This window comes from Rhamphochromis longiceps, linkage group LG13 (assembly GCF_057381845.1).
Source record: "Rhamphochromis longiceps isolate RC_006_pf linkage group LG13, R_longiceps_female_GT1.1, whole genome shotgun sequence".
In the NCBI taxonomy this organism is placed as follows: domain Eukaryota; kingdom Metazoa; phylum Chordata; class Actinopteri; order Cichliformes; family Cichlidae; genus Rhamphochromis; species Rhamphochromis longiceps.
In genome coordinates, this window is record NC_140569.1 from 20,049,366 (window position 1) to 20,076,499 (window position 27,134).

At 41.5% G+C, this 27,134-nt stretch overlaps 2 protein-coding genes across 6 annotated transcripts in view; both read right to left on the bottom strand.

Annotated features, from left to right (window-relative positions):
• dst (dystonin) overlaps positions 1–27,134 on the bottom strand; it is a 97,561-nt gene that overhangs the window by 33,272 nt on the left and 37,155 nt on the right. For all 5 annotated transcript variants that reach the window (XM_085428342.1, XM_085428344.1, XM_085428340.1 and 2 more), the window contains 39 exons: positions 27,004–27,132; positions 26,809–26,886; positions 26,541–26,702; positions 26,188–26,292; positions 25,881–25,976; positions 25,671–25,796; positions 25,431–25,583; positions 25,184–25,338; positions 24,949–25,075; positions 24,597–24,780; positions 23,834–23,991; positions 23,565–23,743; positions 23,328–23,466; positions 23,049–23,242; positions 22,773–22,935; positions 22,612–22,695; positions 22,288–22,395; positions 22,098–22,196; positions 15,775–15,921; positions 14,516–14,604; positions 14,322–14,430; positions 8,282–13,744; positions 8,032–8,178; positions 7,700–7,915; positions 7,478–7,621; positions 7,151–7,387; positions 6,302–6,454; positions 5,980–6,213; positions 5,585–5,869; positions 4,760–5,308; positions 4,167–4,343; positions 3,203–3,326; positions 2,323–2,531; positions 1,882–2,199; positions 1,632–1,798; positions 1,339–1,495; positions 813–939; positions 575–625; positions 79–314 (listed from right to left, as the gene is read on the bottom strand). In XM_085428342.1, coding sequence (XP_085284468.1) covers positions 79–314; positions 575–625; positions 813–939; positions 1,339–1,495; positions 1,632–1,798; positions 1,882–2,199; positions 2,323–2,531; positions 3,203–3,326; positions 4,167–4,343; positions 4,760–5,308; positions 5,585–5,869; positions 5,980–6,213; positions 6,302–6,454; positions 7,151–7,387; positions 7,478–7,621; positions 7,700–7,915; positions 8,032–8,178; positions 8,282–13,744; positions 14,322–14,430; positions 14,516–14,604; positions 15,775–15,921; positions 22,098–22,196; positions 22,288–22,395; positions 22,612–22,695; positions 22,773–22,935; positions 23,049–23,242; positions 23,328–23,466; positions 23,565–23,743; positions 23,834–23,991; positions 24,597–24,780; positions 24,949–25,075; positions 25,184–25,338; positions 25,431–25,583; positions 25,671–25,796; positions 25,881–25,976; positions 26,188–26,292; positions 26,541–26,702; positions 26,809–26,886; positions 27,004–27,132 — 11,778 coding nt within the window. The remainder of the gene's footprint in view (positions 1–78; positions 315–574; positions 626–812; positions 940–1,338; positions 1,496–1,631; positions 1,799–1,881; positions 2,200–2,322; positions 2,532–3,202; positions 3,327–4,166; positions 4,344–4,759; positions 5,309–5,584; positions 5,870–5,979; positions 6,214–6,301; positions 6,455–7,150; positions 7,388–7,477; positions 7,622–7,699; positions 7,916–8,031; positions 8,179–8,281; positions 13,745–14,321; positions 14,431–14,515; positions 14,605–15,774; positions 15,922–22,097; positions 22,197–22,287; positions 22,396–22,611; positions 22,696–22,772; positions 22,936–23,048; positions 23,243–23,327; positions 23,467–23,564; positions 23,744–23,833; positions 23,992–24,596; positions 24,781–24,948; positions 25,076–25,183; positions 25,339–25,430; positions 25,584–25,670; positions 25,797–25,880; positions 25,977–26,187; positions 26,293–26,540; positions 26,703–26,808; positions 26,887–27,003; positions 27,133–27,134) is intronic.
• Positions 15,938–18,473, bottom strand: LOC146655759 (desmoplakin-like). The gene has a single exon (XM_085428345.1). It carries the CDS (start codon positions 18,381–18,383, stop codon positions 16,284–16,286), a length of 2,100 nt encoding a protein of 699 aa, XP_085284471.1. The 5' UTR covers positions 18,384–18,473; the 3' UTR covers positions 15,938–16,283.

Here is a 27,134-nt window from a genome sequence, read left to right on the forward strand (position 1 = left end):
CACAGTGAGAACCACATGCAGTTTTGTTATATAATTAAATGTAACACTCCACGTGGAGAGCAGCAACACTTTTTGTACCTTCTGCTGTTCAAGCTGTGTTTTCACCGAGTCTTTCTCTGTGGCTGCACTGTTCCAGGACTGTGCGGTCTTTTTCATGTCCTTCAGCCACAGCATCATGTCATCTGTCTCCTTCTGGGCCTCTTTCACCTTCTGCAACAAACTACTCAGCTGTGCTGAGCGATTCTTCAGCGTTTCTCCGAGGTCCGTGTACCCCACATTGATGGAAGACATGTTCTGCTGAATAACCATCAGCTCTGAGGATATGAAAAATAATCTCACTGTTATAATTTTATTTTTTCCAGACATTTATAGTCAGCATGAGATATTAATAATAGTAATACATTAGCAACATGCTATATGGTATAGGACAGTGTATTCAGAATATGAGGACATTTCTTATTGTCTTTTTTCTTTAACTAATAGTTGTAATCTGAAGATACTTAGAGGTTATTTACGCAGCATGGACCACATACACTCTGATGACAAAGCAGCACCCACATACACACTTCATTACCTTTGTTGGTTAGGTAGGTATGGCTTGCTGGACCATCACCATTAGTAAGAGCTGATGCAAAGACATGAAACAAAGCTTATGTTAGGAACAAGCAGCTGGACCAGAACTCATGGCACCAGATCCTTCAATGATCTTTAACAGTTAGTAATTAAACAACACTCAGAAGACAACCCAAACACTACCCATCTGATTCAGTTTTATGACTCATATACACGAGTCTATGTGTGCTGATGTTTACCCGACTTGTTGGGAGTCTTTGTCTTGGTAGGTGATGTGAGGAAAGTAATCAAGTTGCACAGCATCGATCCTTTAGTGTTCAGGTCTTGGACAATGGGGCCTTTGGATGTCCATTCATCTAGTAATCCCTGATAAAACATTCATTATATGTCATTTAGAAGATAGATAGATAGATGGGTAGATGGACAGACAGACAGATCTTTTTATCTTTTCTGTGAAGAAAACAGTCTCTCTGCTGGACAGCGCACTGTTTCACTCTTAGATATGTCCTGTATAGATACCAACTATTTAGCTGTCATTAGCAGGCAGAGTAAGCACATTTGGGTAGTTTGGACTTTAAGGAGACTCGGACTATAATCTACTAAAACGTAGTGACTACCTATTGCAAAACCCATGAATTCCAAACTGCTGTGTCAGTGTGTAAACAGCAGTGACTTCTATTCCAGCACCTTAACTGCAGTAAGATAAAACACATATAAAAATAACACTCTCTCTAAAATATACTTTGTATTTATCTCATGACTCACGGTGACTATCTGCAGGTCGCTCTCCAGAGTTTTCTCACTGCTGCTTGGCTGATCTGCAGGTACTTTGTCATTAGCCTCCTCCAGCCACTTAGTGAGAGCGCTAGCTGCAGATCTGAACTCTCCCAGCTGGTCCTGACAAGATGACAGTTCCTCTTCCCTGCAAGCAGGCGTGAGGAATCAGTCAGAGTTTGCATCCATTTGAATATTACAAACAATGCACAAATGTTAAAGTTAATAAAAAGAACTCAAAATTAAGAGTTAAAAATAGCAAAACCCTGTTCTTCCAGACTTACTTTTCTTTGATGGTGTCTTTAAAGGTGCTGAAAACATTTGAGAGATTGTCCAGCTTGCTCTGAATTTGGGCTTTGTTTCCATCAGGGCTTATTTCAGACAGTTCCTTGGACAAAGTCTGCAGCTTCTCCAAATCACCAGCATATTCAGCCATATCAGCTTTGGTGTTCTGCAGAAAAATATCATCTGTCAGCTAATCTGTGCATGATGAAATTAGATTAGTGAGAAAATAGTCAAAATTTTTAAACGCACCTGCATTAGCTGAGACAGTTCATTGAAAGTTTTCCCTGGGCCGTCTGTTTCGTGCAGGTCCTGTGAGCGCTTCAAAACAAACTGCTGGACTTTTTCGGCTACATTCTCAAACTGCTCTACCTTTTCTTTCAGCTTCTCCAGAGTAGCAATTTTTTGCCTGTGCTGATCACACGCATCAGAGAAGCGCTGGGAGAGAGAGTCCATCTTAGACTGCAGAAGCGCGGCAGCAGAGGGATCAGCCGTCTCCACAAACTTCTTCACCTTGGCTTTCATGGCTGAGATGCTGCTCTGGCGACTTGCTATGTCCTGCTCTAAAGCCTTAAACAAAAAAAAAAGATTGAAAACAGTAAAGTTTTATTAGATTATTAAAATAAATATGAAGCTGGTACGAAATTTTAGCATTATTAGAGCGCTGAAATGTTGACCAAAAAAACCACATACTGCTTCTTTGCTCAGGATGCCTCCAAGAGATGCAGAGTCCAAGGTTATTTGCCCTTTTTCTTCCACACTGGCCTCAACTCCCTCCATCCATCCCATCATCTCATCCAAGCCATCCTGAACACTCATAGAGCGAGTCAGGGTGATCTGCAGCTTCTCATTTCGATCGCTTACAGACTTGGAAAGGTTGTCGTAACGCTCCACTATGTCATCTAAAACGCACGAAAACAAATCAGGTTCTGCTTAAAACAGGATCATGTCTCGCTGTCTGGAACACACCATAAGGTAAACATTTCAAACTAAGGTAGAAACATATTTGGCTTTTATGAGTTTGTTTAGGCTATAATGTTGGCAAAGGACATCCATTAGCTTTTTGGTTGAGGTAACAGCATTTTAAGTACATGCCAAGAAACCAATAACTGGGGAAAAATGAACACAAATGATTCAAAAGCCATGAATCACACTGATAACATTTTTCTGTTGTAGTAAAGTAATGGTGAACTCTTTGTGGTATGTTGACACCAACCTAGCTTGATAAATCATGGCTTTCTTTTTTACATTAACACAGTGCTCGATTAGTATTTCACAGGGCAGTTTAAAATATGTAAAATTTTCCAAAACTACTTCCAAATTATTTAACTGTCTGCTGCCTTTCAAGTTACTTATTTAAAAGGTCTAAATCTGAACAGCAGGAATTTGGGTGTCCCTTCAGCCCTGAGTAGCTTTTCCAGACCATGGATTAGGCCCAGACTAAAAGAACAAGTAGTGCAGACTTTCATTAAAAAAAGTTCATAGTCTAGGACACTAGGCTTAATGTCTGTCTGGGAAATTGAGCCATTAGGTATACAGATCATGCTGTGCAGCTGACTTTTATTTTTCTCACCTACTGTCTCCTGGATCTCATCTGGATTGCTCAGCAGGTCACCTTCAGATGTTATTAAAGACTCAGCTGTTTTACGTAAAGAATCAATAGCAGTCTGGTGCCCCATCATCTGACCTTGTAAAACCTGGAGATTAATAAATAGTGACAAGAAAGGTAAAAAAAAACAAACAACAATCCTCATAAATACATGCTCTGTTTCTACAAAATCTACTCTTTTTATATAGCGTACTTGATGATAATAACCTCAGAGCGATCGTGTCTGGGTTTAATATTGGTTAGCTGAATGCACCTATGTGACTTCACAATTACTCTTAGAGAAGTGCTTAGAATTTCTGCAGTGATTTCAAGTCCAAGCCCAAAGTACTGTGTTTCTTGGTTGGCTCACAGGCAGCTCTTATCTGTGCATATTTATCCTGTAAGTCACTACCTCGCTACAGAGAAATGTTGAAACTAGCTGCAGCCAAAGCCTTGACAGAGACAGCTCTGTCAGCCCAGTTCGTTATCTTCTCGTAGGAGTATGCGCACTACAAATGACCAAAGTTAAACTATTCACATGTGGGTTTGAGTTTAAACGCAAAGCTAAAAATAACTTTGTTGCACTTAAGTCAGTGGAAACACTGTATATGGCGAGGCAAGGTCTATTGCCCTTATAACCCCTATAACTGTCACGTCTAAACAAGGCTGTTCCTTCTGTCTGTGCTTGGATTGCGCCTAACCTTTAGAGTTGACGCCGAGTTGATGAAAGCTATAATGAGGATAAATAACACAAAAAATAACATAAAAAAATGTCTAAAAGTATCTTTTCACATGAATTCTCTTTGGCCTCGATAACAAGGGATAACAATGAGATTAAAGAAAAAAATACCACAGGGTTGAAACAAATCTCGGCTTTTCAACACAACATTCTTGACTTGACTTTAAACTCTTAGGCCTAATTAGTTCAGCTTTTTGCTGCGGTTCTTGCCTTGGTGTCCTCCAGCTGTTTCTGTAGCGTTTGAGGGTCAGCTGCTATGGCCTCTGATTGCTGCTTTCTCGCCTCCTCCTCTGAGCTGTTGAGCCACTTCAAAAGACCGGTGCTTGAGTCGTCATACTTTTTGTACTTGTCAACCACGTCTTTGAGGTTGTTGCCAAGCAGATTGCACTGTGACAAAAGAAAAATAGATTCACTTTGGTTGTTTAAATAAAAGAATAATAGCAAAAATAACTGACCATAAGATCTCGATCTCAAAAAGCCATTTTCACAGTAAAGTTAACTAAAAGAGGTGCTGCAGTTTTACTTATATTATAAAATAATATTTTCAAATCTAATTTCAATCAATGTTTTCTGTTATTTATTCCACTGTAATTCCAACTAGGACAGCTCTAAACTTTCTGTGCAGCAAATCAGCTTCATGTTAAACTACATCAACTTTAACCTTAACCTTATATACATTTAAATAAAAATTAATTTGCCATTTAAAACTTTTTTTGGTGTTTATTTTTTATTAGGACAGATGCTGCCACACAGTGGGAAAAATAAGCCATTACGCCCATTCTGATCAGCTGCATACTAAATACCTGTGAGTGTAGTGTTTTATATCGACTGGCTGCTGAATCTAGTTTATCCTTGACAGCAGAACAGGTCCCTGAAGTATCCACATGCAGCAGCGGATTCTTAGCTGCCGGGTCAGCTGATCCAAATGCCTTAGCCACGTCCAGCACTTTCTGTCCCGAAATAGTGATGAAGCGAAGGTCCCCTTTGTGGGAAATCACATCCTCCGAGAAGCTTTTCTGTCGCTGAAGGTTATCACTGAGGATATTAAGGGAGCTTGCAGGTGCTCCCAGTTCCAAAATCTCTTCTTCAGCCTGGTTTAACCAGTTTTCAAACTCCTCACAGTCGTCCTGGAACTTCTTCAGCTCCTCCTGGACACACTGCACCTGCTTCATCTGCTGCTCAGCCTGAGTCAGGGACGTCTCATAGCGCTCCTTTAGCTCTTGGATGTTCTTCTGCAAAGCCTCCTTCTCCTGTGGAGACAGCACGTTGGCTTGCTTGTCAAGCATAGCCTGAGCTGACTGGGTGGCCATGATCAGATCCTGCTGCTGGGACAGAATCTCCTGGTGATGGGCCTATGGTCACAATTATAGCAAAACATGTTATTAGTATGCCATAAGATATTTTAGACATTTTTGAGACCTTAAGTGTAGTCTTATCTATTTTTTAATGTTTTGAAAACACTCAGAGGCATTTCTTGTCTCCACCATCTCTTTAATACACGTTATATTTCAGTTATTAAGACAGCTTCATGTTTTCAGTCTAGTAATCTTAATATTGTGAGCTGTTAGGAAAAATGGTATGAATCACTATTGAAAATAAATAAATAAACTCCAACAAACTAACTATACCTTGAGCCCTTGGTACTGCTTATCAAGATTCGGGGATTCATTGTCCTCGCCACTGGTCTCTCTGCCAAAATCCTTTTCAGTGGCCTGCAAAGCGTTTCCGTTGGCATTATCATCGTCTGTTATCAGTCCCTTAGCTGAAGGTTCCTCTGGCAGGTTTCCATTTTCCTGACTTACATGGTCTGTTTGATCCAGGCTGCTCTTGTTTTTATTTCCTACATTGGAAATCCAGTCCAGAAGACCTTCAATTTTGCTCTTACTCTCCTCAAGCTGTTCGACAGCTGCTGCCTGTGCCGACAGACCACACATTAACAATGCTGATTTCACTCTAACATACAATTCAAATTCTCAGGAAACAGAGAGTTTTTACAGAAAGCACACATGGAAGGAAGCCAAACCTTTTCGCTCTCCTGCTGTATGGCTGTCGTGACAGCTTTCTCCAAATCTTTTCTGGAGTCCTCGGCTCGCTGGTTGATGACCTTGGCTTTGCTTTTAGCCTCTTCCAGCTTGCTTTCAATAGCGGTGATTTGATCTGGTGTCATCTTGCTTCGGTTTTCCACGAGAAATGTATTAGTACTGCTGATCACATCATTTAAGGCACTGGCATTTGTCAACACGTCTTTTTGGAGAGCCTTGTGAAGAAACAGAACGTTTTTTTAACTGATGAATGAAGCATAATATATTTTTTTGTAGGGCAAACCAAGTGAAGTTATGACAAACCTGATGCTCCTGCTGGTACTGCTGCAGGTCTGTAATGCTCTCAGCATTTTCAGCCTGTTGCTTATGGCCAATCAGGCGGTTCTCAGTCAGCGTGAGATTATCACACACGTCCGCCAACTTGTCTGTAAACTCCTTCTGTTTCTCCAATAAAGACTGACATTAGAAAAAAAAAGGTCAAACTTTATATCTTTAAATTTCGTGTTGCGCAAATCTATTCTCACTAAAACATTCATGTAGACACAAACATCAAAGGTGTAAAATAGTTTTCACATAATGAAAATGAAAGGAAGGAAAGGAAGGGAGCAAGAATTCGAGCACACAGAGGTAACGTGCAAAGTTTGCTTCAGAATAAACTCTCCTAAATCAAACCACTGTAAATATCGAGTTTGCTGTAAACATGCTGTTTGCCAATTTGTTGCCATGGTGCTAAAAAGCACAGGAGGACATCATATTGTGTGTTAGTCTGTTTGTTTTTCAGGACATTTTCCAACAGAGATAGCACATTTTGTCCAGTTAAATGTTCGCCGGAGTCTCAAAGCCTGTAGAATGAAAACAAGCACAGAAGTTAGTCTGCAGCAGGGATCGAGCACTCAGGCATGCAATGCTGTTATTTCTCTGAGCACTTACAACCTCAAACTCTGGAAAAGAAACAACAAACTCAGACCAGAATACACTGAAACATGCAGAATGTCTAAAATAAAAATAAAAACCCACTCAGATTTACAGCTTAAATTCAAGTAAAACAACTGAAAATGTCAATCTAAACTGCAACAAAAACAGAGCTACACTTTTTCTTTCCAGGAAAAATCTCAGTGAAATGATATATTTATAACATATACACAGGCAGACCTCTGCCAGGTTTTCTCTCTCTCTGGCATCAAGCAGGACATCTAAGGCACTCTTCTGTGTTACAAGCCTTTCTATCTGGTCTCTGAATGCTCGCTGAGTGGTGCTGAGGAACTTGAGGAGGTAGCTACTCTTAGCCGGACTCAGGAACTGAGTGTGCTCTGAAATAAAGCACTGGATATCAAACGTGACATCCTCTAACTTGAGCCTGGCTTCTTTTTGCAGATGGTCCTCCATGTCCTGGGAAAATAAAACATGGAAGGATGTTGAGGGTTTTTCTCCTCTTGTTTACTCAAGCTGTGCAATGCTTTAAACTGCAATTTAAGGTACCTTATTCTGCTGGCTCAGATGTTTCAGAGTGTCCACATCACATGTGTTCAAATCCACACCCAACATCTCAGAGTTATTTTGAATGAGCCCCGCCAGCAAATTGAGATCACTGAGATGCTGCTGATATGTTGATTCCAAGTGTACCTAAAATCATATATAAAGGGGTTAGTGGCTGATGCTACTGCTATATTATTGTATTTTAATTACTGCGTTAAGACTGACCTTCCCTGTTTCCATCGCTTGAATCAGAGAGCTGCTTCTTTCTGCACACATCTGAGACACAGCAGTAAAATCTGGCTCTAACTCCAGATATATCGAGGCCAAGTCGTGGTGGATCTGCTGGGGAACGTCTTCATCAGCAGAGTTTATGAGTTGTTTGGCTTTCTCCATATCGACTGTCAGAACATCAGCCAGACTAGAAAGCTGAGACTGCAGAGACTAGATAGAAAAAAAAAGAATTTGATCAGGAACTGAAACACATGTTGACATTTGAAATATGTTAAAAATCGATCATTTATTCAAAAACAAATGGGCTTCAGCTGGTCATTTCTAACCTGACATTCCTCTATTTGGTTCTGCAGTTCTTCCATGTTGTTGTCTGTGGGTATTGGGGTTGAGAGGTCTTTTCTGGCATCTTCTAAAACATCAGAGTGATCCTGCAGTCTCCCAACACACTCCAAATAATCGTGGATGGAGAACAGCTGTGGGTAAAGAAAAAAAAATGAATTCACAAAAGGAACAGATGTTACTAATGTCCAAAACTAAGAAATGATGAGCTTAGCATTCAGCCAAAATAAACCGCACCTTATATTTGACCTCCTCAACTTTGCAGCCATATGAGCTGGCAGAGGCCTCAACAGATGGTTGGTGAGTCTTTGGAGCACCGTCATCCTCTCCCGACTCCTCATCCTCTCCCTCTGAACTTTCCTCTTTGATGCTCTCCAGTGTGTGCCACTGTTCCTGCTGTGATTCACACCCCAGAGCGCTGCTGAGGGTATCCATCACTTCCTTAAGCACTGAAAGGTCTTGGCTTGTGGAAACAGTCTTAAAAACCTGCAGCAGCTGCAGCTGGATATTTGGAGCATCAGACTGCTCTGTCTCTTGACTTCCTCTTTCATCCTGGCTTATCAGTTTTGCTTTCCTCATGTCCTCGCTGTCTAAACTGAGAGAATTTTGCTTCAGTAAATTCATGAGGTGATCTGGGTGACTGCTGTCTGTGAATCCTTGAGATGTGCTACTCTCGTGGAAACTGTTTTTATGTAAAGATTGTGCATTATTCTTATCTATAGAAAGGGCATCTTGAGAATCTTGAGCTTGTGCCCTTTCCAAACCACTGCTCTTATCACTGTGTGTAATATCTTCCCCCTGGTCATCTGCATATGTCTTTCCAGGATTAGAAAACACTAATGGGCCTGAAGAGGAAACAACAGGTATTATACTGCTCTCAGACAGGAAATCCGTAACTGTGTGAGTATCCACAGAAACACACACTTCTAAACGTTGATCCTCTTCTATAGGATCAGATCTCATCTCTTCTCCTATTCTACTTCCAGGCTGTCCAAAGTTGTCTGATAAGGGAAACGATGGATTTAAACAGGACACATTTCTATCACTATCAGGATCGTCTGTGTCCGTTCTTGATGCAGAGATCTGTTCAGTATCAATAGCGAAAATGCTGTTGTTTTGCCTCTCTGGGAAAAGCCTCTCAGCATCACCTGTAACACCAAGCACTGGCTCTAACAAGTCTTTAGGAGTCACCGCTAAATCTTCAACATCATTGCTGCTGTGATAAACAGTATTTGTAACAGCAGGTATCTCAGAAGAGGAGCTCTGCTCTTGTGGAGGTCTTTCACAAACAGGTGCACCCCTTTGGCAGAGAGGTACAGAAATCTGTTCAGCATCAATATTAAAAATGTCATCATTTTGCTTCTCTGGGGAAAGCCTCTCAGCATCACCTCGCCCTCCATGGGCTGACCCAAACAAATCTTTAGGAGTCAGGGCTGAATCTTCAATATCATAGTAGCTTTGGTTGATAGTACTTGTTGTTATGTCTCTATTAACAGAAGATATCTCAGAATAGGAGCTCTGATGTTGTGGAGGTTTTTCACAAACAGCTGCACTCAGGCTCCGTTCTCTCTGACAGAGAGATACAGGGATTTGCTCAGCATCAACAGTGAGAATATCATTGTTTTCCCTCTCTTGGGGAAGCCCCTCAGGATCACCGGCACCTTCATGGGCCGCCCCTAACAAATCTTTAGGAGTCAGGGCTGAATCTTCAATGTCATTGTTGCTGTGATTGATGGTATTTGTTGCTGTTATGCTGCTGTAAACAGCACATAACTCAGAAGAGGAACTCTGCTGCTGGGGCCCTTCACAAACACCTGCACTCAGGCTCCGATCTCTCTGACAGAGAGATACAGGGATCTGTTCAGCATTAACAGTGGGAATGTCATTGTTTTGCCTGTTTTGGGAAAGCCTCTCAGCATCACTTGTAAGGCCACAAGTAAACCCTAACAAATCTTTAGGAGTCAGGGCTGAATCTTCAATATCATAGTAGGTTTGGTTGATAGTACTTGTTGTTATGTCTCTATTAACAGAAGATATCTCAGAATAGGAGCTCTGCTGTTGTGGTCCTTCACAAACAGGTGAGCTCAGGCTCTGATCTCCCTGACAGACAGATACAGCATCAATAGAGGGAAGGTCATTGTTTTCCCTCTCTTGGAAAAGTCTCTCAGCATCACTTGCACCACCATGGGCCGACCCTAACGAATCTTTAGGAGTCAGGGCTGAATCTTCAATATCATTGTTGCTGCGCAAGATGGTATTTGTTGCTGTTATGCTGCTGTAAATAGCAGGTAACTCAGACGAGGAGCTCTGCTGTTGTGGAGGTCTTTCACAAGCAGCTGCAATCAGGCTCTGATCTCGCTGACAGAGAGCTGTGGAGATCTGTTCACCATCAATAGTGAGAATGTCATCATTTTGCTTCTCTAGGGAAGGCCTCTCAGAATCACCTGCTCCACCATCTGTAAACCCTAAGAAATCTTTAGGAGTCAGGACTGTATCTTCAGTATCATAGTTGCTGTGATTGATGGTATTTGTTGCTGTTATGCTGCTGTAAACAGCAGGTATTTCAGAAGAGGAGCTCTGCTGTTCTGGAGGTCTTTCACAAACAGCTGCAATCAGGCTCTGATCTCTCTGACAGCTGCTGGGCTCAGATTCATCATTATAATCACTTTCTGCTTGCTGACGTAATGCAATTCTGACATCTTCTGCCCTGTTTTTCACAGAGTTACAATTACCCCTGGAAACCGAGATGACTGCACCCTCAACCAAATCCCCAAGCGATGTGTAATCCACACTCGGAGCTGGCTCACTGCCCAAAGTTGACCGAACCCCACTTTCATCTTCCACTCTAGCTTCCAAAGACAAAGCACTGGAAAATGAAACTGACGTGCCGGTTTCACTCTGAATGAATGTCTGTTTTCTTACACTGGTATCATATCCATCACCGAAAACATCATCATCACTGGGTATGCTGTCAGATTTACCGGAGTGATAAGCAAAAGTGGCAGACTGAGTCTGGCTTTTGGAATCAGTATTGATGCCAGAGATTCTTCCTGTCAGCTCGCTATCCATTAAGGTGTGTGACTCACTGTCCTCAGCCCCTAAAGGCAATTTTCCTATATGATTGATACGCTCTGCTGTAACCTGATTCCAATAAGAGGGTGAGATCATCTGAGGCATGTTACCACTTTCTGATGGAAGGGAAAGATGTACTTTATTAGTCATTGTTTCTACACTCCCCACTGCCTTACACGCCAACTCTCGATTTCTATTTTCACTCTCTCCTTCTTTGTTATTAGCCTCTTCTTTGGCTAAATCAAGCACCGTGACAGCAGCATTTCTTGAAATCACCTGCTGTGTGTTTTCAGCTGCGTGAATTAAACCCAGATCTTGATCTTCAGAAAGAGAGTAAACACGGTTTTCCTCTGGGTAAAAGTTGTCTTGCGAATCTGAATCCCTGACTAATTCAAGCGGGAGTGCCTCACCAATGCTCCTGCTGCAATGAGACCTCAAAAAGCTCTGCTCTGTGTGACATCTGCTTGACAATGCCTGTTTTAATCCAGAAAATCTGTCTGTCTCAACCATCAGGATGGGATTTTTTTCATCTGACTGTGAGTCATGCAGCTCTAGTACCATCTTATCATCCACTAATCCTTTATTAAGAGCTTCCTGCAGGTTATAACAATTCCCAGAGGTGACGTCCAAAATGCCCTCTTCCTCCATTTGGGTTTTCAGAAGCGCAATAGCACTCTTCCACTCATTTCCACCCTCCACTGAGTCCTCAGAGCTTAAAAACTGAGGTTGTTCAATATGAACACTTGTTGTATCAAAGCACTTAGCCTTATAGTGTGGTGGCACCTGATGGCAAGATTTAAATGAGGACTCAGAGCCAATCATCACTGAAGGTGAGCTAATATTTCTGCTTTCCCCAGAGCAAAATGTGTGAGGGACTGACACATTTAGAGAACCTGGAATATCAAGACCTTCCCTGGCATAATCTCCGGCCTCCTTTTTCAAAGTATTTCCAGAAATTCCTTCTTCAAACTGATCTGACTTTGTCCACCATGTGTCGTTTTCAAACGCGTTTTCCACCTCTACACCTCTGGTGTTAAAATCAATGTCACTACTCACTAAAAGGTCCTTGGCATGATCGTGTTTTGAAGCTTTGTCATTTTTATTCGATTTTTCATCAAAGGTTATTCTTCCATTGCCAGAGGAAACGAAATTATGAGGCTCAAATGTGTGTTGTGTGTTTTCATCAAAGGTGATTCTCCCGCCGGTCTGGGAAACAAAGTCATAACGATCAAACATGTCCTCTGTGTTTTTTATTAACTCCTCTGATTCATCATTTATGTGTAGCGACATCTCAGAATCTGCGTCTTCAAAAGGATTTTTGGCATCAAACAAAGTCAAATCAGTCAAACCTTCATCATCGTTCGGATAAAATAGCGTGTCTTCAAGAAAAGCATGAGCCATTTTGTTTAACTGATCATCAAGTATCAAAACCCTCTGTTCTGACTTTGGATCAATGTAACTGTTCATCATTAAGTATGAGATGAATAACTGTTTTGCTTCCGTGGGAGAGGGGAGATTAACTTCTGAACCATCATGAGGCCACCCATCAACTGCCAGCTTTTTATAAGTGAGCCAAGATGAAAACTTTTCACTAAGGTGATCAACATCTGGCAGCACATCTGGGATCTCTATGGATTTCAGAACCTCTGCTGTGTGACTGTCGATCCAACCATTTTGAATAGCGGTAGTGATATCTATCACCTCTGAATTTTCTGGAATGTAAAATGCTGCTATTTTCCCTCGATTAGTAAAAAGTCTGCAGGTAAACTCACTGGAGGTGCTTTGACAATCAGATTCATGCGAGGCAGACACCGTTTGGATTTCCCCAGAGTGAGGCAACGCAAGTCCCATGAACTGTTGCTGATTTCCCAGGACGATGAGTGTGCTGCTGGAGCTCATCAAGTCACACTGAATGGCCGCATCCACCTTCAGCCCACCTCCAGCATTCTGGAAGTTACCATTTGACACCTCAGTTTCATTCTGACCTTCTAGATCCCCCTGAGCACCTAACAACCTCACCATAATCTCCTGATTACTAAAACCACCCGAAGTCACACTGTTAATATTCCCCTCTGATGTCTCTGAGCTCTCTCTGCTCAGGCCCTTGAATATCAGTTTATTAGCCTCACAAGCTTCACCCTCCTCTTCAGGCTCTAAAAAAGACAGACTTTCTGCAGTGCCAGGATTTATCATATCCTGGTGAGACTTTTTCCTCTGAAGGATGTTTACGTAGACAGAAGCAGGAATTAAACCACACTGAAATGCCTTCTCCAGGGTCATCGTGTCCCCTGTGTAGGACATCTGCACTTCATCACTGACCTGGCTGGCCTCTATTATCTTTATGATCACATCTTCACACATGGACCCTTCTCTAGCTGCTGCTATGTCAGACAGGGACACAGAGGAGACATGTGAACTCTGTATGCATTTGCTTGAATCATTCAACACTGGCAAGTGATTCAGCGTTGATGTGTAGATGCGATTTTCTTCAATAGCTTCGTCACACCCCAGATGAAATTGGGGTTCAGAGAGGTTAGAGGTTAGGAGGGGCCCTTGATGATTTACCAAACCTCTCTGATCAATCAGGCCAGTCATTCCAGTCCCAATCCTATCAAGGGGTTTGAAATCCTGCAGGAAATGAAAGCATGACAATTAATCTCACTAGCTTTGGCTTCAGCCTCAAAATTTGTTCAAATTTTACTAACTGAGGCAAGACAAAATCTATACTCACCACCACACAGACACGGGTTTGTTAAGACAGCGTTTGTGCAAGAGCAAGACTGCAACGGGGTTGCAACAGGAGGGTGATGGAGAGTACATTTAAAGCTATCATGCATCTGGAATATAAGCATTCAGCATCTTGCAAAAAGAGTGTCATTAGTCACACAGCACACTGTAAAGTTATATATCTGCTATCCTGTTGAGCTCTTAAAGAGAGCTTAAGCACACTGAAAGAAGTGAAATATCAGACCACAGCTTGGTGCAATTAGCATGTTTACAGCATACTCAGTATGGCTGAAACCAGTCAAACCTAAGTTTCTGTTCCTAAGGAGCCAGTCTAAGAGAAAGTGCGACAGAATTTGGCAAACACTGTACTAGGGAAAAGAGGATAATGGTTAGACATGCAATCGAACATCAGGGGGCACTGTTTTCCAACACATTATAGGGCACACTCCATTAATAAACACGAAGCCTATAATCCAACCTCATCTGCAGAGGGAGTCTGATCTGAACACTGCTGGGAGAGTTCATTGTAGGCCTGAGTGAGAGACTGCAGCTGCTCTTGGGCCTTCTTTCTTTCCTCTTCTGTCATTCTGTAAAGACAAAAAAATATTAAGGATGAAGCCCCTAGCTTTACCAGTCAGTCTTTTGCATGCTAGTCCAGGTAAGGAGGCTTACTTGTCACTGTGTTTGTTTAGCATCGTTTGTGTGGACCTCAGCGCTTCTGCAATTTGTTCTTTTTTAGTGACGATTTCCTCCACTGACACCTAGAACATCAAACAGCAACAACATGCATATCACCATGTTAGAGTCAATGATGCATAGTGACTTTTATGGTAGTTTTACTTTACAATTGCAACAAAAAAACAAGATAATCCTCAAAAATGCACACACACACACAGACACACAAATACTTTTTACAGACTAAATTAAATTTTTCATGATTCATTATTTACATGAAGCATACTGCACACAACAACTTTGCAATAAATATTAGCAATGGAAACCTACATAACATTTTAGTGTTTCTCCCAAAGAGGACTTGACTGATTTACACAGTCTTTAATGAGGCTATAATTTTAACACTGTTATTTCTGATAGCACTGTGCACATTGTGCTTTATTCTGTTTTACATAAGGGGCATGATATCAGAAACATAATAAGGGGAAGGGGAAGGTGATTTTGACATAATTTGACAAAATAAAGTCTAATTATGTTACACTATAATTACTGAATTGTGATTTTACTTTACAGACATTTATTTAAGTTTATGAAAGTATTACTACAGAAATGCAAAGGTCCACTACTAACATCAAAAGATATATAAGAAGTCAGTGATCTCATTAGCAAATGACATGTAATGAAAATCTAAACTTCTTTAATTCACACATTTATTTTATTTTCTATTCTTTTATGTTGGGCAGATTTAATTATGGACCCCGTGATCATAAACTGCCTCTCACCACTATTTAGCCATGATTTAATTCCTTTTGCAATATAATGAACACATCAGGGATAGTTTTATATAAATTTCATGTAACCTTAAGGTGAATAATATCAGTTTTGGGCCACATGTTAAAATATTTCAATAACCCGTGAGACTGACGTCATTTATTATTCAGTGAAGTGCATTAAATATGGGTGCTTGTGCAACATATGCATTTGTTTTTATTATGAATAAAATGAAATAAGTATTTCATATTATCTTTGTAGGTCTTTGTAAGTGCATTAATTAAATCCATGAGCTTCACAACATATATGGATAAAATGAATCAGGAAGTAAACAGTTTGTTTTATTAGAAATCAAACGCTGTGACAGCAAAGGGTGGTGGGATCATTTTGATTGGAGTGTTTTTGTCATTAAAAAAATTCATATATAAACAAAAGTTAGCAATAATAAAAAAACAGGACACACCAGGAACATACACATTATTTACCTGCGGCTTATTAGAAGCATCTGTGTTGGCATTACTATCTTTCAGAGCATCCCCACCATTGCTCACGGTCTGTTTCACATTGGACATCCACTGCAATAGTTTGTTAACCTTATCACCATTCTCTCTCTTCTCCTCATCAACAGATCTCTAGAATTAAAATAGACGGACTTTTAACAAGATTGTTAACTTTGCTACAAAAATAAACCAAAACACAGGAAGAGAGCTGTCAAAATCCATTCATGATCAAGTTAAAATCAGCAAAAACCAAAAGAAGAAAACACAAGAAAGCTTTGGACAACCATGTACTGAAAAACTGTTTTGGTCAGAGCTGAAGAAGAATCAGCAGCACTGAAACACAAATATTTTTTACCAGTTTAGCAATGCGAGGCTTCATTGGTAATACCACAAGAGGCATCTTTGTTCATCAAAAGGTCAAAGATAACGAGAAAAGACTCACTGACTTTAAATCCACCCCACCAAAGGCTAATGCTATAATAACTGACAGGTTTTTATTTATATGCCCAAACATAATGAAATGTTGACTTTGGTCCAAAACCGTGGGATTTCGTAGCTTCCAGTAACCTTAACCCGGTGTGGCAGTCGTACACGCTTCTCTCCAGAGCCTCTTTGAATGTAATTCTTCTCTTGGTCCTTGGACAGGTGAGGCTTTTGGTGTGGAACTTCTCGTCTTTGAGTACAGTGGCGGTAACTTTATCAACGAGTCCGCTCTGAACGACTTCTTCAAGTGAGATTCTGTCGTGGGTGTCAGGTTTTATCAATCCTCCAGTCAGGAGCTGGAATTCAATACAGCGGAAACCGGCGTCTTTTGGGAGGAGATTTTCCTGAACAGCCTGGGAAACAGACAAAGTCTTTGCAGTCTTGGGATGAATGAAGCCATTAAGTGCTTGGTCAAACTGCAGAAGCTGCTGACTCAGTGCTTCATCCAAAAGACCTCTTTTGAGAGCCTCGGTGAGGGTAACTCTCTCTCCACATGACGGGTCACAAATACCTCCAGTGCAGGCCTGGGCCTCTAACAGCCGCAAAGCAGTAGCTCTGTCAGTAAAGCCCTGTTGAAAACCCTGAAAAACCGAAAGCCTTTTCTTCTGAGTGACATCCCAAAGTCCAGCAATGGGGCTGTTAACATCTTCCACAACAACCATTCTTGAAAATATCATGTCTGCGATCTCAGTGATACTAAGAAGACCTCTGCGATAGCTCTCAAGCTCAGACGATTCCAGGAATCTCTGACTTAGAGCCGACTCAAGGCAAAGCTGTCGGCCACCTTTGACATCAGTAATGACGTGAAGTGGGGTTCCACTGGGGTCAGCTGTGGACTTCTCCTGCCATTCACTCTCCTGCTGTGACAGAAACAGATATGTCTTCTTGTCAATGTGTTTCCCCTTGAATGCTTCATAGGCTGACATCTCAGTGCCACAGTTGCTGTTGACAACTGACACCCTATGAGAGCTGGCAGGAGATGTGCTTGTTAGGTGCCTCTGACCAAACGGAAAGAGAAACACTCCACCACTGATGTCGTACAAGCATGCCTTCAGTATGTCAGAGTAGTATGCTTTCTGTCCAGTGTCAGGGTTGTGATAACCTTTGGGGTTACTGACTGGATCATAGAGACTCTGTAGAGTCTCCTTGTTCAAAAGACCCTGATCTACAGCAATGTGAGCTGTTACCCTGACCCCAGTTGCTGGGTTTATCAGTCCTCCAGTAGCAACCTGGACCTCGAGGATCTTTTTGGCTTTGTATCTATCGAGAATCCTTTCCTCCATGGCCTGAAACACAGACAGCTTTTTGCCTTTAAAGATGTAGCCACTAATAGCTTTCTCAGCCTCCATCAGTCTGTCTTTCAGGCTCGGATCTATAATCCCCCTCTCCAATGCCTCGGCAGCTGAATGCGTTTGTCCGGTAGCCAGATCTGTAAGGCTTCCTGTTGCAGCCTGAGCCTCGAGAAACTCAAGGGCATATGTCTTTGCTAGGAAGCCCTTCTCAGCAGCTTCCAGGAAGGATATCTTCTTCTTGCTCGACTCCACATAAATTCCAGCAATAGCAGCCGGTTTGCCGATGTACTCTTCATCCGAGGGCCTAAATTTGACAATATTTTGAATGCTTACACCCCCTTTGAGGTCTGGGAGCTTTTGGGGAGTTGAATATGTCACGCTCTGCTGTCCATTGCGGTCTGTTATACTACTCTCTGATGCGCTTTGGTACATTTTTGTCTTGCTGACATTAGTTTCGTGCAGCTGTTTGTCTTTAAGTCCCAACAGAGCCATGTATCCCTGTGCTGTCACAGAGCTTTGGAAATCAGTGTTAACGTGGCTCTTGTAAGTCACACTTTGCACATCTTTCTTGAGAAAAGCGGGAGTTTGATAAGGGGAGCTATCCAACATTGAGTTTGTTGTTGAATCCTGCTGAAGGCTTTGACTGTGAATGATCTCCCTCTTATCTTGTCTGACATGTTTAATCACTTCAAGGGTGATTTTGTTCTCCGTTGTTGCCATCTGTAGATGTGACATTGGAAGAGCTATTAAGTTTTTACAGCTACAATTATTAATATCAACTAACAGAAAAAAACAACTACTGAAAGGAGCATACTGCATTTAAAAATACTGGATCTGTTAATAAATGCACTATTATGTTCCTGTAATGCAAAATTCAGCCTTGTGCGTACCTGTGAGGACTTTTTCACTGAGAGAATCTCTTCATCTCTCCTGCTTTTTGTATCTTGATTTGAGTGCACCATTTTCTGCATTATAGCGACATCTGCATTCATCAGATCAGCCTTGTTGTCTTTCACATACTGGAAACTGCACTGAGTCGCCTCTAATCCGAGTGTCGAAAGCTTCTCCTGAAGGCCTTTAACCTCTTTGACGTACAGCACTATTTGTTCCCGCAGAGATCTTGCCTCATTTTCTCTCATTGTGAGTTTCCACTCGCTGTCTTTCAACAGCTGTTGAAACTTTGTCCATTCACCCGTTTGCTCATTGCAAAGGCTTTGCATAGCACTGATTTTTGACTTGAGTTCGACTTTTTCTTCCTCGAGTTCGTCTATTTGAGATTTTGCTTTTGACAAGTCTCGCTCGAGCTTCGTTCTCTCTTGCTGCACTTTGTCCGTTTTGATTTGAAGCTGTTGGTCCAGTTGTTGCTTTGAATCAGCTGTGCTCTGATGTTTTATCTGCTTCATGTCTTGCTTGAAATACTTATTCAGCATCTCTGCTAGTTCAGCGCTGTGCACTTTGGATTTCTCGCTGTCGTTTGTGAGCTCGGACTGCAGTAAAATGATTTTTCTCTCTATTTCAGTTTTCACTAGCAGCAACTGCCTGTCATAGCCCTCTCTCTGGAGTTCTAGTTTGCTCTTTAACTCCTCCAGCATTTTCTTACACTTATCCAGTTGTTCCTCCATCTGCTGGGACCTCAGCTGAAGCGCAGCGTTTTCTATTTGCTTTTGCTCGGCTTCCGATTGGGCGTGCTGAAGGTTTTCTCTCAGTTTTCTGACTTCAGATCCCAATAAGATGCTTTTCTCTAATGCCTCAGCTTTCTCCCTCTTTAAAAGTGTATTCTCATTTTGTAGGTTTGATCTGGATTTCTCAGAACTGGACATCATTTCTTTGATTGCTATTCTATTTTTCTGAAGCTCAGCCTCCAGCTGAATTAGTTTGGACTCTTTGACTTTTCTCTCTTGGGCCTCTTTCGCTAACTCGTCTTTTGTTCTTTGCAGTGAGGAGCTTAAATCTGAAAGTTTAGCGTTCAGGTTCTCGGCTTTCCTTTCCGTTTCTCTCTTCTCACTCTGAAGCGTGTAAAGTTCCTGCTTTACGTTTTCTGTCATTTTCTCCGAGGTGCTGGTTAACCCCTTAAAACTGTGCTTTTGTTTGAAAAGCTCATCTTCTAAAGCTTTGATTTTACTGAGATGCTTTTGATTCTCTGCACATTCCTTCTGCAGTTGTGCATTTTTAGCATTCAGCATCACTTTCAAATCATTGATTTCAGCTTTCTGCATGTGGACCTTTTGATTTGCCGAATTCTTGTCAGAAAGCACTGACATCAGCTCAGTTTTAAGAGAGGTTATTTCTTTCTCATAACTGGCAGTACTTGAACTGAGAACTTTGATTTTCTGCTGCAGTTCAGTCATTTTCTTTACCTCCTCACTGTAATCTTGCAGTTTAATTTGAAGCTCATGAGAGCTTTGCGATTTCTTATTCAGCTCCTCCTCGATAATTCTGACCTGTGATTTGGTGCCCTCTACTTGAGCCCTGAAGATTTTAATTTGCTGATCCTTGCTGTCAATTTCCATCATCGCCTGATCCAGTTTAGCTTTGATGTTCTTTAGATTTTCCTCCATCTCCAGATTGATCTGTTTCATCTCATCTACTCTCGCCTGCCACTGAGAAGCAGCTAATTCACTTTTTTGAAGTTCTGCTTCCAGATTTTTACACTTGCCCTGCAGCGCCTGCTCAGATTTTTTCATTAAGCTACTTTCTTCCTTTGCTGTTTGAACTTGCTGTTTCCAGCTGTCGATCTCTCTCCTTAAAGACCTGAGCTTTTGTTCTGAAAGTGACCTCTCTTTTTCCATTGACTCCATCTGGATGTGAAGACCTTGAATATTACTCTCCGATGAGACATTCATCCTCGTCAGCTCACTGCATTTAAACTTCAGCTGATCTATTACTGACTGCTTGGAAGCCAGGTCTAATTCTAAGCTGTTAATCTTGTAACTATTTTCCTGTTCAATGGAGCTTTTTTTCTGCAGCTCTCCATGGGCGATGTTCAGCTGCTCTTTAAGGCCTTCTATTTCAGTGCTGTGAAAAAACGTGTTTTGTTCCAGAGAGGACTTTGCTCTTTTGAGAGATCTGATTTCGTCTTGAAGCTCATTGATGGATTTCTTCATGTTCTGTGTTTCCTGCTGGAGTTCCTCTGATTTCTGTCTCATGCTAATCCTCTCAGCTTCCAAGTCCATCTGAAGTTTCTTCAGTCTGTTATTGCTGTCATCCAACAGCTTTTTATAACTCTGTGCTTTTTCTTCAGCCATGTCTGCTTTTCTCTGGACCAGGACCAGCTCCTCTAATTTCTGCTGCAGAACATCCACCATCGTGCTGTCATTTTCTCTGAATGCAGATGATCTCAGCTCACAGTCTCCTGCTGACTGGCTGTCAAAGGCCAAAGGCTGCTGAGCCACACTTTTAGCATGGATTTGGCTTTGCAGCTCATGAACAGTGGCAAAGTCTATTTCCTCCACATCTTTTTTTCTGTGAAGGCTTTGGGTATTAATATCGTGGCCATCGTTTCTATCTTTTAAGAAATCGTCTAGCTTCTTCTGAGTCAAAGACCACGTGGCCTCTGACTGCTCGATTAACATTTTTGTGTGCTTTAATTCCTGCTCAATTGCCATTTTGTCTTTAACTGCTATCTCTAATTTAGCATGATACTGATTCAGATCATGCTCGAGCTGGGATTTCTGACACTTTAGATCACCAATTGTCTTCTGCTGTGTTTCTATTTCTCCTTCCAACTTTTCCAACTGTTCTTGCCTCTCAGTCAGCAAAGCCTCCTGCTCCCAGACCCGCTGCTTAAGTTGACTAATCTCTATATCCTCTGTAGCTTTTTGGAGCTCCATGCTTTCTGTCCACCTTTCATTCTCTGCTCTTTCAAAAGCTTTTCTCTTCTATAATGGGAAAAAACACAAATCATCCACTGTAGACATTGTAAATTAGCGCCATTAATAATAAAACAATCTCTCCAGGAATTTCCTTAATGAGTTTTGTTTATAAAAGAAGAGATAGTTGTACTGTAAATGCCTAAAAACTGCAAACATACCATCAATATTTTAGGTTTGATTTTATTTCAGTTATAGTTTTATATGTCAAAACTAAGCTTTAGAACTAATGCACAGATTCCTGGAGAGACATTTAAAAGAGACATATAAGATCTACTGCAGCAGAATTAGAAAAAAGCTTTCTCATCCCAGCAAGTCAATATCTCCAGGAAGGAGCTACCATCCATGCAGACATGCACTGCTCCATTTCCTTTGCTTCTTTTGTACAATGAAGCAAACTCTCTTCCCTCACGATGAGACCTCCATCTGGGATAATTGTCTTGGAGTGAGTCAAAAAGTCAAGGTAGACAAGTAGTGGAAGTGCTGTGAGCCACTAAAACAAGCTGATAAAAAAGAGAAGACCACCCAGGAAGCATGCCCATGTGCGACAATACAGCTACATTGGCATCAGGAAACAAATGGTGAACAAATTGAAATTGAAAAAGTGCCACACGAATCCCTGTTACCACAGAAAGTTTTATGTGTTAAAGCAAGAATAACTCACCTCCTCGTCCTCAGTTCTCTTCAGCGTTTCGCTGGCAAACTTCACATACTGAGTCATCAGAGTCACCAGAGCAGTGTAGCGCGTTCGGAGATCCATAAACTATAAACACAACCAAGTATATTACTGAGCAGGCACTGTTGTTCATACAGAACTCATTTCTTCTGCTGACAAAGCCAAAATAAAGTTTGACCTCCTGCTGAATGGCATCAGAAGAACTCTGCATCCTCCGTTTCTTGAGAGGAGATTTGTGCTGGGAGTCGACCATCGCTCTGAACGTCATCAGCTGAAGTTCATAATCCTAAAAAAGAATTTCACATGAATTGATGGTGAACTAGTTTTTGTTAGATTATTATTGCTCAGTCTCCTTTCACCAAATGTCAACAAAATGTGACTAACTGCTGCACTATTCAGAAAAAATATTCTGCAAAAGCCTGCAGACCTGATGCGTTACTGTTTAGATAACAGAACTGTAAAGTGGGGGTTAAACTAAATTAAAGACAACAAATGGCTTCACCTTAACAGCAGATGAGTACTGCTCTGAGTACTTTTGACATTCGTCGATACTGCTCTGTTTCTTCTCAATTTCAGCAACAAGGATCTGAAAAACACACATTTTAATACATTGTGTATCTATATAAATGTTTTTTGCTGTGAATAACTTCTGTGTTGTCCTACTTTTTGTTTGTTTAACAGCTCAGCCAGTGCCTTGCTATCCTCAGGCTTGTGTTCTTGGGCCTTCAGCTGTGCTGCCTCCATGTCTCTAACCCATTCATCAAGGCTACTATAGGAGTCTCTGTAGTGCTTCAAAGATTTGCTGATACCATCCAGGTCGCGGAGCCTGAAAATTGGTTGGATAAGCTTTTAGTGATCAATACATACACTGACTATTTTCTGCAAAAACAGCTGGTGTGCTTGATTTAATTCAGAATGAATAAATGAAAAAAGCCAAACCTGCTATCGATCTGCGAGTGGATGTTCTGCCACCTCTCGCTCAACTGATCCGCCTTTTCTTTGTGCCAGTCGAGGTCAAAGTCGCGCTCGTTGTGCGCTTTAAACATGCGGTCACTGATGAGTCGCGCCTTCTGCAGCTCATCCTCCATGTCGTGGAATGACTCCTGTCTCTCATCAATCTCTGTCCGCCAGTGCTGTGTGCAGAAGCAGGAATGGTTAACAAGTGAAATCAAAACACTGGGTGTGTTGGTGAAATACTGTATCATGTTGGTGTAACACCTTTAGTGTGGAAATGACATTTTCAATGGATTTGACATCAGGGTTCATGGCATCTTCTTCATAGAGTTTGGACTCATAGGCCTTAACAAGCGCCTCTGCACTCTGACTGTGTTTCACCACTAAACTCACAGTTTTTAATCTGCAATAGAAGAAAAAGGTCTTTAGTTCTAATATTCTTTTGTATTACAAACATACATATAAATGAATTACCTAATTACAATGAAGGGAAACTCTTACTTGTCCATATAAATGGAAGACATGGAGTACACTTGGCTCATGCTCTGAATGAGGACTGTGAGCTCAGATGAAAGCGTTGCCACAGACGGAGAACCTGCGGCCTGTCTGAGGAACAGCTCGCACTTCTCCTTCATGGCATCCAGATCCTCCTTCAGCTTATTCAGCTCTGCCGTCTTCCTCTGTGAGAGCAGATGAGGGCGGGGGGATGATTTAAACTGACAATAACAGCGAAGTTCTCGAGTATCATAAATGAGTATTGCAATGTGTACCTCATGCTCTGTGATACGCTGCAGACTCTGCTCCAGGTCATCTCTTTCCAGGGGTGAGCGTATTTGCCTGATCAGGTGTTCTTCATGGGCCTCCAGATGCATACGGAAGTTGCGTATTTCCGAGATGTAATGATTGTACACCGACTCCTCGTGTTCCTCTGTGTAACAGAAAAGGATCAAAGTCTATTAAAAATACTGACATCTTGGTTGCATTTTTCTTTTTGAGAGTAATAAATATAAAGCTTTGCGTTATTTTGAAAATCATCCAAAGGAAAATAATTTAAACCCAAAAATACTGCAGTTTAAACTGACTGCCTCTAGGTGGCACCCTTATTATGCTATAAGGTCAAGTAAGGTCTGATGCAATGGAGCTCAATCCACTGAACTTTGTATTCTGCTGAGGTGGAGTCAGTCCCAAAATGAGAAAATTATGACTAGTGCATTGAGAAAAAAACAATCTTTTAAAAGGAAATGCAAATATTTTATACTGTATATGTGAATACTGCCCACGTGCATATGTATCAACACAGCGGAACAAATATTCTTCAAATTTTCCCAAAATTAAAATTCATGACTACACATAACACTTTAACGGCATATCAGTGCAGTATTTACATTCACAGCAAAATCAGAGTAATTCCAATAGGTATTAACTTAAGGCTTAAAAGGCTTAACAGCCATGTGTTTCCCTTTGCTGTGTTTTGTACAATGTACACAAGCTGCTTGTTGTTACGCAGAAGGGGAAGGGAGATTTGAGCCTTGCCTCTCTCTGCGGATCTGAGCAGTTCCTGGTAATACTCCTTACACGCCGCCACGTCTCTCTCGAGCTTCGCGCAGTCCGCCATAGTGAATACCTTTGACTCCTCGCTGTCTTCCAGGAACTCATCAAAGTGGGACTGCAGGTTGCTCAAGACCTGCTGATGCTCACCTGGCAACATGGTCTTTATCTGGAGTGATGAGAGCAAAACAGTCAAACAAATAAAAACAAGTGTAAATAACACAAACTGGCATTTTCCTTAGAATGATCGTTATCAAACTGAAGCGTGATTATCACAAATGATCGTCAAAAGAAAAGCTCGACTGACTGCAGTCTGAAAAAACAAACTTCGACATACTGAAGCCACATTCCAGTTGCGGATGGCTTGAATGTCAGCCATTAGATAATGCCAAGACACCACACTCTTCATGTTGACGTGGGAGTGGTGCCACAGTGCCAGGACGTTCTGATATAACTGCTCAGTTCTGCAGAAGCAAAGGTTATATTATTAATATTATTTGCTGCGTCAATGAAATTTGTGAAAAAGATTACTATAGGGGAACTGTAGGAAACTTAGCATCCTACCAACTCACCTTGAAGCCATATCAACGGCCTCTTTGTTGGGTGGAGGGACAGTGAAGCAAACAGAGGGAACCATCGCCTCATTACCTGCTGGGTTGATGACTTTCCACTTAGCCCGGTGAGAGTTACTGGCCAGTACGCACTCATCCTCTTTATAAATGGTAATCTGAAAGAGTTGACAAACCGTAACTGATTTACTATAAATGTTTTATATAAACCGAGATTAAATGTGGTGATTCACGGCACCAATAATAGTACCTCTATCTGACGATAATCACAGATCGCTTTAACAGGGATGGAGGATCTTAGTGGATTTTCAGGGTTTCTGGGCTTGAGCTGCACAATATTTTTAGCCCTGCCCACCAGCCCAGCCACAGTGCTGCGGTACTGAAGGAGCTGCTCTTTCTCGTCCTAAGGACACAGAAACCCACAAAAAAATGTGTTTTCTTCATTTTGCCTTTAAATGCACACACACTTCATATCTTTCTGTCATTTTACCATGGACTCCTGAATGAGATCCTCCAGTCTGTGTAGGCTACTTGTTCGATCACAGCTGTACTTTCTTTGAATCGAATCCTGCAAATTTTTCAGGTAATCCATGGACTCTTTGGCATCACTGAAAAACTGCACAGTGAGGGAAAGAGAGTTGAATTAGATGTGGCAAACACTTTGCTGCATTCGCTGAAACAGTCCACGGCAGCAACTCACCTCAAAATAAATGGCATTCTCCTTGAGATGTTGTTCGACACATGAGCAGAGCTGTAAAATCCAGCTCCACTGGGTCTGCATTGCAGCTTTGTATGCCTTAAAAACAAACCCCAACATTAATTTTTTCAGATTAAAAAAATACATACATATCTTGGCATCATAACTGGAAAATTACAAGTTGAATCAGGACTTTATAATCTTGTAATCGCTGTGAAAGATGAATGCAGGGTGGAGTCACTGCTGCTAGTCCAAAATTTGGATTCTTAATTGTCATATTGAGGATGCACAAAGAACACAAAGGGCTTACTTCAATAGTTAGCCTGGCTGGGTGGTTCTTGAGCATAAGGCGCTCTGCCTTGTCCTGCACAGACTTGATGGCTTCCTCCTTTTCATCCAGCTCCCTCATCAGGTCCTGTATTAAGACATTAAGCTGAGCATCACTGGCATTCTGCCACGGCATAAAACCAGTTAGTCCATCATCTAACAAAATCTCATATCCCGTCTCACTGATTTTAAGTTTAAAGCTAAACATTCAAGCCCCAGTTCCTTTTGATGCGAATGGTGCCTCATTAAATAAATGGAGCTATAACGTAAGCAAAAACTAGAAAGCCAAATCGTTGTTGATGGAAGGTTTACTAGCTTCAACAAGCAAAGACTTACAGCGTGGTAATCCCTTTTTTTGGAGATGTTAATGTTGCGATCGCTCCAGTCAAAGGCAACCTCCTCTTCCTCCTTCTCGTTCAGCCAGATGAGCTCTTGAGTTGCCTGTGATACAAAGTCATGCAGGCTCTCCAGGTGGCTTTGCCGCTCCCTGGATGAGCTCTGAAAGAGACGGGCGAGTCAGACAAAAACAAGCACGTAAGCAGTTGTAGTATTTATTGGAAAGCCATTCATAAATTCGGAATATTAAGCTCGACAAATCTCTCACCAAGAGTCGTTCATACTGCTTTTCCAGTTTGTTCAGTTTGTCTGAAAAGCTGAGCTTTAAAGGCATCGTCATCTGAATCTGAGAAAAGAAAAACATGTTTGTTTGTTTTTTATTTATTTATCTTTTTTTTTGGGGGGGGGGGGGGGGGTTCTAACACAGCTAACAAAAATTTATGCAACTGCAAGAAATACTTACTTCACTTATTTTGGCTTCTTTAAGACTCATTTGGAATTCTTCGATCACTCTGTGTACATTTTTGTGGTTATCTAAATTCATTTTCACACTTGGCATATCAGATCCCCACTCTGAACGCTCCAGCTCCATCT

Bases quoted from the DNA above. Each gene is read 5' to 3' on its own strand.
- LOC146655759 (XM_085428345.1), bottom strand. From the start codon at position 18,383: ATGCAGTATGCTCCTTTCAGTAGTTGTTTTTTTCTGTTAGTTGATATT.